At 29.7% G+C, this 10,498-nt stretch overlaps 1 protein-coding gene and 1 pseudogene across 1 annotated transcript; both read right to left on the bottom strand.

Annotated features, from left to right (window-relative positions):
- Nucleotides 1-2,980: 2,980 nt before the first annotated feature.
- Nucleotides 2,981-5,321, bottom strand: LOC105779552 (expansin-like A2). Its single transcript, XM_012603354.2, has 5 exons — nt 5,159-5,321; nt 4,868-4,977; nt 4,234-4,412; nt 4,007-4,139; nt 2,981-3,348 (listed from the first exon to the last, which is right to left on the bottom strand). The coding sequence occupies exons 1-5, from the start codon at nt 5,271-5,273 to the stop codon at nt 3,106-3,108; spliced, it is 780 nt and encodes a 259-aa protein (XP_012458808.1). The 5' UTR covers nt 5,274-5,321; the 3' UTR covers nt 2,981-3,105.
- A 4,370-nt stretch (nt 5,322-9,691) lies between these two features.
- LOC128040624 (photosystem II protein D1-like) lies at nt 9,692-10,227 on the bottom strand (annotated as a pseudogene).
- Nucleotides 10,228-10,498: the final 271 nt, after the last annotated feature.

The following is a 10,498-nucleotide window of genomic DNA, read 5'->3' on the forward strand; positions in this document are numbered from 1 at the left end:
TTTTTTTTTAAACACGAAATTAATCCCGGAAAAAATTTAGTGATTACATGTTGAATATAGACTTGGCATAAGGCAAGGCACTAAAACTCTTCCCATAAGTGTATTTTGCCTTATTTTGATTATGGGTAATTTTTTGTTCCAAATTATTAGAAATTGGCCAATCATGCAACAACTCTTTCACATGTTGAAGTGGCAAAATGCGAGAAGTCTCTACGAGTGACAAAGTGCGAGCTGACACTGTGAACTGTGAACTATGAGCTGCATGCAAGCTGCGAATTGTGAACTGCAAGCTACATGCAAGCAAGCAATGCATGCAGGTTGCGAGCTGCGAGATGATGCCTTTGATGCATGTTGTTTTTGGTTTCGTTTATTTAGTTGCTTTGTTATGTTATGTAGTTGAAAATGAATTTAATTGTTAAGTTATTTGATGTGTTTAGGTGCTGATTAACATAATCAACTTGTGTGCAAGTTAAGTTTTGTTTGTTTCCAAGTCATTAGTGGGAGTAGTTGTGTATTTGATATACTTTTTTTTTTTTACTTAAGTGTATTGTTTTCAAATTGTTTCATGCTTCCTTGTTGTGCTGCAGGTGTTAGAGTTGTGATCCAAATTCTTATTAAAATAAAATACAAGTGGCAAGATAGGAAAATCCACGAGTACTATCTTCCAAATTTGATCTTAGTTCTAGTAAGTTTTTCTTTTCCTTTTTTTTAAAAAAGAAAATTTTAGTTTTCCCCCTTAATTCTTAAATTTCTAGAACTGGGTTGTGTCCTATGTCTTTGTCTATGTTTGGTTTATTAACAAATCTGGTTTTGTTGGGTGTTCAACTTTTCTGGTTAAAAACAATAATTCTTCTAAACTATATTTCTTTTTCTAATATAAATATTTCTTGTCATTTTCTTTTCTTTTCTCCTTTGCATGTTTTCTTTTAAAATGGTTAAGTGAAAAAAAAAAAGACAGTGATAAGGTTATTGAGTAAGAAACTAGAACATGGGGTGTTTTGGACAAGTCAAAACCATCCTCATTTTCCTCTGTTAATTTTCCCTGGAAACAAACAACAAAGGAAAAAGAAACAAACTTACGAGCTTTAGTTTTATGTTGCAAATAAATAAAAAAGTATCTTGGACTAATTACAAACAGGTCCCTAGCTTTAGTCAAAAGTATAAAAAGGTCACGTTAGCAATTTGTTAGTGGATTAACAGAATTTTTAACTGCAGTGACAAATTCAAACAATTATCTTAATTAGAGTGATTAAATTGATAAAAAAAATTAAATGACCAAAATAGAAATGACGCTATTTTAGAGTGATCTGTGGAGTATTTTACCCTTATTTTTATTTTCTTTTTTAGCCTTTTCTTAATCTAGTTGTTAAATTTTATGAAATCTTTAAATGATTGAATCAACAATTAAATTGATTTGGATCGAGAATCGATGATTTGACTAATTCAATTTTTAATCCGATTATTAAAACATTACTAATATAACAATTCTCAATGTACTAAATCATTAGCTAGCCTTAATTGTTAGGCAAATTCATCATTCACATTGATTGCAAACACATATAGTGTAGAAAATTTTGCTTATATTGCAATACCCCTCTTTTTGAATCTTCTTGTTTTGGGGTTCATATTGTTCCTTAGAAACTCAAATACTAACCATCTATTTCAAAATCCATAAAGATTAACTTGTGACTCAAGCAAACTAAGGGTTACCCTGGATAGGTGATTATCTCCAGTGCGTTGCGTTTATTTTTCTTTTTGTCTCATGTTACAATATTGCAACAATATCTAATCTCACTGTCATCGCTGGTTTTACACTAACCGTAGGTAAACGCACCATCCATCCAAAGGAACCCTAAGATTACAAAAACTAGCCGACTGAAATTAGGGATGAATTCATAAACTTTTAAGTCTGGAATCAAATTATAAAATTTTAAAAGATTAAAATGTAATTTTATTATTGCATCAATTTATAATTTCTGGAGGGACCATATATATAGCTCCAAGGCTTCGGCCTACTCCTTGGCATCGCCCTTACTTTGTTTCAAGATTGAAGCCAATTTTCTATTTTTGAATTTTAGAATTGAATTATAGATTTTAAGAGATCATAATGAAAATTTTTCATTATATTAATTTATTTAATAATATTTAGAGAGACCCTACAACAATTTTAATATTATGAGACACAAAATTTGCCATTGTCAATTTGATTTACTTGGGGATGAGCCTAACATGCCTTTTTTATTGGTGAAATTCTATGCGAAATCCCTTTACTTTAGGGACTTAATCATACTAGTCCATTTATTATTAAATCAATTTAGTTCGACTGCATCAAATAAGTTCAAATTAGAACAAAATTAACATTTACTGTTTAAAAGATGATATAATTTTTTTTTCATTTGTGGTTCAACTCCAAACAAAATATTTCATTTATATAACTTTATTAAATAATGATGACGATTTTTTTGCTACAAAAAGGAAGATGAACTGCAGTGTTCAACAGAAAAAACTAAAATTAGACTTGTTTAACACTCATCTTGTAAGATCGCATCAATGCACTGCCGGAACCGGTTGAGCAAATACAAGCAGCCCCATTGTGTGTCTTCTAACGTCCTTAGCTATAGTATCAGCTGTCATATTTGTTGTTCTTGGCACAAACCAAAGCTTAACATACCAATCCTTCGCCATCCAATTACAGATCTCCAACCCCAACTAAGAGCTTCCCCCTCTCTCATTCCCTAATATAAAATCCATAGCCGTTTTACTATCACTCTCAATAACCAATCGGCGCACCCCTTGCGCCCATGTCAAATGATTTTTTATATAGTAAATGTTAACTCTATTGAAATTTGACATTATTTGATTTTTTTTAATAATATAATAACTAAATTGATCCATTTAATAATGTAAAGACCAATTTAATCTCGTCTCTATATTAGAATTGGACATATTACATTAATCTTTCTTTAACCAAAACAAAAGCTCCGAAAAACTCATAATTTTTTTATAATCTTCTAAATTATTCAAATTTCACTATATATGTTGACCATATTAAACCATGTGTATTCACACAAAGACTTAAACAAAAAAATAACATCTTTATCACCATCACCAATGGCTGTAATCACAGTGAAAGCAACCTTCTTTTGCAATGTCATTGATTTGAACCCCGGAATCATAAACAACTCCACTTTTCCAATCAGCTGGAAGCACAGTTTTAGCCCAAATCCACTTCCCATCATATCCAGATGTTACCACAAATCTAAACTGCAATGCACCATTTGGAGCCCGACTTGTATCCCACACTGCCCCATGGTTTCTTTTCATGAAATTCCAATTTGAAGAACCAACCTGGAATTAATATATACCAAGCAAAAACAATTATGGGGTTACTTTGAAAGTTGCACTAGAAATCCCCGAACTATCGCTCAGAGTTTAAATTAGTCAGTAAGGTTTAAAACCTTCAAATTGAGTATCAAAGTATCAATATTGTGTTATTTAAGTCACTCTGTCGGTTAAGCTTTAAATACTAGTTTCAATTCGATATAGAGTATATTTAAAATGCGTGGATCAAATTGTAAACATTATGTACTTACTGTATAAACGATGTGGGGTTATTTTTGTAATACATTAGATCCAAGTCATCTATACAATAAATATACACGTACGTGTTCATAATTTAATCGAGTATGTTTTGAACTGCAACATGCCATATTTGAGCACAATTCAACATCCAACCCCTATCGCAAATTTTGGGAAATTTTCTTTATGCCCTTCAAAATATATGAAAATTTTAATTAAGCCCTTTAAATTTTTTTGAAATTTTAACTAGACCCTCCCAAGTATTATTGGCTCGTTCCACCACTGCTGATGGACTAACTTGATTGATTTTACACTAATACTTTAAAAAATCGATTAAAACTTTTTGGAATTTCGAAACCAATTTAAAATTCGGGTCATAGATGATGTCCGGTAAAATTATAAACAATCTTTGAAATTTGACTTTAACCTGAGCTACATCAATGGCTACAATCTCTGTTTGGCCTCCCTGGTACAGCAATTTAATTGCCAAATAATTTGGTTTTTGGCTTGATTCTTCAACTCTAACAGCTAAGTTTTGGTTTTTGTATTCACAAGGTATCCTGTTTTTCCAAGACAAATAAGAAATTAACCAACTTTCAATTGAAGCATTTTTCATATATAATCTAAACTAAAAAAAGGTTTAAATAGGCTCACCTTTTATATTCAACTTCTACAGTTCCAAGTTTCAATATGTGTTGGCCCATACCATGGTTAGCCATGGCCATGAAAGCTCTTGTGCTAAGCACAAAACCTGTTTGATTATTGTGATTGATATCAGTTATTGTCACGTTTGTCCCTTTACTACTACATAGTGTTGAATTATTGCACCTTATCTGCCAAAATATGTTTAAAAAACAAAAATATCAACAAACTTGTTGAGAGGAGGCCAGACCCTTATGGGAAAAGTTTGTAAAGTATTCTCCGTTGAAAGTTGACAGAGGTCAGTATTGAGCCCTGGATATTTATGTTGGATTTTATCTTCAGTTTTGTCTCTCACCTTTGCAGAGAGCTAAGAGGGGTTCATGGAGGAAGCACCTTCACCCACCAAAGATATGCCATTCAAATTTGAATCTCACAAAGAGCAAATGTTAAGTTTTCATTGCTCTCGATGAAGGTGATAAACAAAACCCGGAGATAAAATCAAATATAAGCATCCTAAACCGAATGCTGACCTATTGAAAGATCTGTCAACTCCCCACAAACGACACGACACTTTTTTGGAGAAAACAAAACTCAAAATTTCAAACATAAGAAGCCATCAAAAACTTTTAAAATGACATATACGAACCTGAAAGCAGGCACCACAACCAGCTCCATCTTTGTAAAGAGAGGAAACACCAGCCGCAAGGTGGCCACCACTTAAGCCTAATGCCAAGGAACCATATCCACAAGCTCCAGCTGCAATAACAGAGCCACACAAAAATGAAAATTAGATTGTTACCCACAAAATTTCTCACTGAAATATAATCTGGGTTTTTGCCAAATTTCATTTTTAAAGTAAAAAACAACTCTGGGTATTCATCATATTAACCAGAAAAAGAGAGAGAGAGAGAGAGAGAAAAAACTATAGGCAGTTTACATGAAAGTGCATTGGCTTTGGAGAAATAAGCAGCCTTGGATTGGTACAGGCAACGATCACAAGCGGTAGCAGAAGAAAAGAGAAGAAGGGATAAGAAGCAAATAAAGAGAGCCATTTGTGTCAATAAAGATCCAAGTGTTCGGTGTTTTATTTATAGTGTGGCAAAAAAGATGAAAAAAAAAATGGATAAAGGATAAATTTAGTTTTCACTTTGGCTTTATTTAGTTTTAAAATTTGATTGAATTACTTTTTTTAGATGAAAAAATTAATTAAATTGTTAAAATTTTAATTACATTTGCGTGACAATTCACGTTTACTTCAAGAAAATTTAAAAAATATACATAAAAAATTATCATGAAATTGTCACATGGTTGTAATATCGATGTCATTAAAATTTTAACAGCCCACTTAACTGTTCTGTAAAGTAGTAAAACAATTTAATTAAAATTTTAATGTTGAAGACCAAAGTGATAAAAATGAGGATTAAAATGATAAAATGTCAAAATTAGGGGGAATAAATTTGTCTTCATGCCCCTCCCCCCTAAAAAAGAGAGAGCCATGGATTGATTTGGTTTGAATGGAGAAGCCTAACGCAGCAAGGAAAACAGAGATAAACAAAAAGTAAAAAAGCAAGAAAAAGAAAAGCAATGGATTTTGCCACCCAAACACTTTTCGTGCATGTAAAATGTGAGAACGTATGTAGTTTCAACATACAAGTGGTTTTAGATTCCGGTTTTCTATGTGTGTTTAATACGGATATCTTAGATGTTATCGATTATGAATTGGGTTAAAATCGTAAAATAATGATGGTAACATCAATACAAAGTTTGTTTAAATTTTGTTACTAGTCCTTATCTTTTGTGAAAGTTGTGAAATAAGTAATTAAATTCGTTTGGTTAAATTCAATTCTAGTCTCGTATTACGTGTATTGTTGTAGATTTAGTCCACATTCCCTAATTGAATCGTTCTAAGTCTTTATATTTTTCGAATTTTTAAATTTTAGTATTAGCAATAAAAGTCATTAATCAAACTGGTCTTTTCTTTGTGAGTAATACGTGGAAATAGTAAGCTAACATGATATTATACTTATGATAATATGTTTACCTCGTTAGATTTTGGAGATAACAGAACTTAATTATTTTAACAGTTATCGTTCAAGAAGGATTGAAATTTTATAATTTGAAAGTACAAAGACTAAAAATTAATAAATTAAAATATAAAGATGAAATCTACAATTATAACAAAGTACAGGGACTAATAAAAATTTAACCGTTATGCTCTTATTTGTCATATTAGCTTTTTCTCCAAATCAAGAAATCACATATTCTTAAAGTAAACTTGAAATTTGATAAGATTTGTTTGATTAAAGTGGCTAATTATGGACCCTCAAGTATATGATTCATTGAATTGGGTGTATTTTTTATTTGTTTAAGATATAACTTAATTTAATTTTGACACATTACCTACTTAATCATTTATTTGATAAGAATGACAAAATAATAATAAAGATGATTGCTTGTTAATGAGTGAAAAGAGATAAGAACAAATTCCATGGCATAAGCATTGAGTTCCACTTACCAAAGCAAAGCATATTTCCTTATGTGAAATCTAGAACCTAGATTAAAAAAAAAAAATCACCCATTGAATTTTAGTTCGATTGGCATAGTTATTATTGTCAATGCAAGAGGACGTGGATTTGAGTGTGTTGAAGCACATTATTCTCTTATTTATGGGTTGGAGAGGGATTATGAATAGTTCTAGAGCGGATCAAAACCTATAATGAGATTGTTAAAAAACTTATTTTGAAATTTTTGTTAAAATATGTCACAAGTCCTTATACTTTTCAAAAATTTAAAATTTAGTTCATGTACTTTTATTTCCGAAATTTAGTTATTTTACTTTTGATTTCAAAATTAGGTCCAACTATTAACAATGTTATTTTTTTTGTTAAATTTGTTGGTGTGATATTTTGAAATAAAACAAATATTCAATTAGTAGCCATGTAATTAAAAAATGACGTTATAATTAACTTGAATTCAACAACAAAAATTTAATGGACCTAAATTTTGAAATCAAAAATAAAAGATTAAATTCCTGAAAATAAAAGTATAGGGACTTATTACCTATTTTAAATATCAAAATTATACATCAACTTTGGTTTAATGTGCAATTATATACATGAACTTTGATTTTGTGCAATTTTATACATGGATTTTTTATTTAATCCAATTCTCACAAATTATAAACACAATTGTTGGTATTGCACAAAAATATTTATATATGTGCTTAATTGAATCAACATTAAAGTTTCATTTATATATTTGAACTACAATCAAAATTTCATGTGTATAAATGCACGAAATTAAAGTTTATGTATTAAATTGTACATTAAATCAAAATTCATGTATAATTTTAATATTTATCCTTAAATCTTTCCCTATGAAGTTTGTTTATTAATGATGATTAAGATTTTATTTATTTATTTATACATTGAGTAGGATTCTCCCTATTTTCAAAGCCATAAAATTTCAAGAACCAATGGACCATCCTAGAGTTTATAGAAATACTTATTTGGACCCATTGCCTACCTTTAACCGTCCGATATTTATTATATCAAGAAAACGTTTGGTCTTAAAAAGTTATATAGATATAAAATAATTTCATCTCGATTGTAACACAAAATATACATGATCATCTCGTTCAAACCAATCATCTTGATTAGAAAAGAAAATGAGGAAGAGCTCGTCTTATTTATTGTTAAGGGGTTATCTCGTTTAAAGGGATTGTCTCGCTAAACATTACATGATCACCGTATTCAAAGTTAACTCTTTCCACGACATTTGTCATTGTATAAGACCCACATAATGACTTATTTATAATAAGATAACAATGTCTCCGATCACATCTAAATACATATACAAAAAAACTTATCATAACTCAATTACCTATTTTTATTTAGAAAGATGGTTATCCGAAAAAATCGTAAATCAGAGTCGTATAAACTCTTTCCACTATTTTTTACTTTTGTCAAATAACTTAAAAAAAACTTTATATCCTTCTCTCAACCTTCAAAACCACTTTAACCGAATTTCAACCCTCCTTATACCAACGTAACCAAATACGAATACTCAAATTTTCAGTAGCTTTCAAAGCAGATATCATCGATTTCATAAACTATTGAATCCAGCTGCTTGAAATTTTATATGCTTCATTATTGTGCCTTTGTGTGGGTGAAATGTAGAATTCATTATAGTCGAGCTATTCGTCTAGGTTTGAAGGTTCATTTGAAAAGTGAGAGGATTTGAATAAAATTATAGGCTCAAAAAATAGACTTAGACAAAAAATAAGGCCTATTTTCTAAATGGGTAGGACCTCAAATAATTTTTTTTAGCCCGAGCTCGGCCCGAATCTACTGTTTTGCTACCATTTCACTATTATATTGCTACTGTTTTGTTGTTATTATTTGGATATTGTATAACTCTTGTTTTATTATTAATTTTGCTATAATTTTAGAAACATTTGCTTACTAAGTTACAATTATCTTAGTGTTATTTAAGTATAAAGATTTTTAATTTATTTTCAATTTGTTGGGAAACATTTATTTTCATGTTTTATTGTATTTGATGTATTATATTTTTAAATTTATTTTATATAAAAATAGTCTAAAAAATAATACGGATAATGAATCATACTTTAATTTTGCATTTTTAATTTGAGCCGATTTGAGCAGAATTTTAGACCCATTTTTTAAAAAAATGATATTAACCAATTTATTTGTATTTATTTAAAAAACCAAGTTATTTGTATTAATCAAAATTTGATATTTAAATATTATTTTATGCGTTCTTATATTTGATAATTATTAAGATTTTTCTTTTAATTTTTAGACTTTGACTTGATTTGATATTTGGCCCTTAATTTAACTTTTTATCGTTTTACTCTTAATCTTACGTTATTTATCAAATCATCTTAAAACGAATAGAAAAATTAACGTTGCAAACAGACATCCACATAGCAGTTCACATATATGCCACGTTAGTAATTAATTAATTTTAAAATTTAAAAATAAATTTTAAAATTTTTTAAAATTTTTTAAAATTTTAAAAATTATTTAATTACTGACGTGGTATCCACATGTATGCCACTTCAGCTCAGTTAAGAAAGTTAACTTTTCCATCTATTTTGGAATGATTTGACAAACAACGCAAATTTAATAACTAAAAGAGACAAAAAAAAATTAAATGAAGTGTTAAAATGACCCTCTCTTTTTTTATAAAATTGGAAGACCAAATAAATCAATATGCTTTGATATTTTTACTAGACATATTAAATTATCTATTAAACAACGTTGAAAGATTAATTTTGCTTGGCTAAACAAAAACTGATTATTTATCCGTAAGAAATATTGGTTTGATTGCCAATGAGGTTTTGTATTGTTGAAAAAGGTTAAGGAGGCCCTGCGTCATTGTGTAACAAAGTTCAAGTACCATCATGCGCAGTTATTATGTGTTATGTTGTTGCTATGTGTAGGTTTTAGTTTAATGTGTCATTTTTAATTCCTTGACCAATTGGATAGATTAAGAAAACAGCGATAGCAATTGCAACAGGAGTTGAATATGTAACAGCAATCCAAGGGAGTATACCCAGACGGAAACTAAGTTCCCACTCACGACCCATGTAACAAGCTACACCAATAGTAAGAAGTGTAAAACAATTAACTCATAAGGATTGCCAATATTGTATAACCATTCATCAACAGATGTCGCTTCCCAGATCAGGTAAAAGTGCAAACCTATAGCAGAAGTAGGAATAATGGCACCAGAAATAATATTGTTTCCGTAAAGTAGAGATCCAGAAACAGGTTCACGAATACCATCAATATCTACTGGAGGAGCAGCAATGAAGGCGATAATAAATACAGAAGTTGCGGTCAATAAGATAGGGATCATCAACACACCAAACCATTCGATGTAAAGACGAGTTTCAGTGCTAGTTATCCAATTACAGAAGCGACCCCATAGGCTTTCGCTTTTGCATCTCTCTAAAATTGCAGTCATAGTAAAATCTTGATTTATTTAATCATTAGAGACTCCCAAGCACACAAATTCTCTAGAACTAAATAATTGAAGACTTGTTTATGCTTTGTATTAGTTTGATTTTATCTATAATTGCTTAAACATATATTTATGATTGTACTATGATTACACTATTTTTATATTTATAAACTCTAGAAAATTTAACTCTTAACAAACCCGTCGGTTCAATTAACAATAAATTCTTTTAGAACTTAGTTTAAATCAATTAATAAAATTTTGATTCTATTATTAATCAAACACCTTA

This window comes from Gossypium raimondii, chromosome 4, assembly GCF_025698545.1.
Source record: "Gossypium raimondii isolate GPD5lz chromosome 4, ASM2569854v1, whole genome shotgun sequence".
Lineage (NCBI taxonomy): Eukaryota > Viridiplantae > Streptophyta > Magnoliopsida > Malvales > Malvaceae > Gossypium > Gossypium raimondii.

Excerpts from the sequence above, each read along its gene's own strand:
- LOC105779552 (XM_012603354.2), bottom strand. The coding sequence starts at position 5,273 with ATGGCTCTCTTTATTTGCTTCTTATCCCTTCTTCTCTTTTCTTCTGCT. Across the intron at positions 4,978-5,158 it reads CAAAGCCAATGCACTTTCAT|CTGGAGCTTGTGGATATGGT; the intron begins GTAAACTGCCTA and ends CTGTTATTGCAG. Across the intron at positions 3,349-4,006 it reads TAGCCATTGATGTAGCTCAG|GTTGGTTCTTCAAATTGGAA; the intron begins GTTAAAGTCAAA and ends TATTAATTCCAG.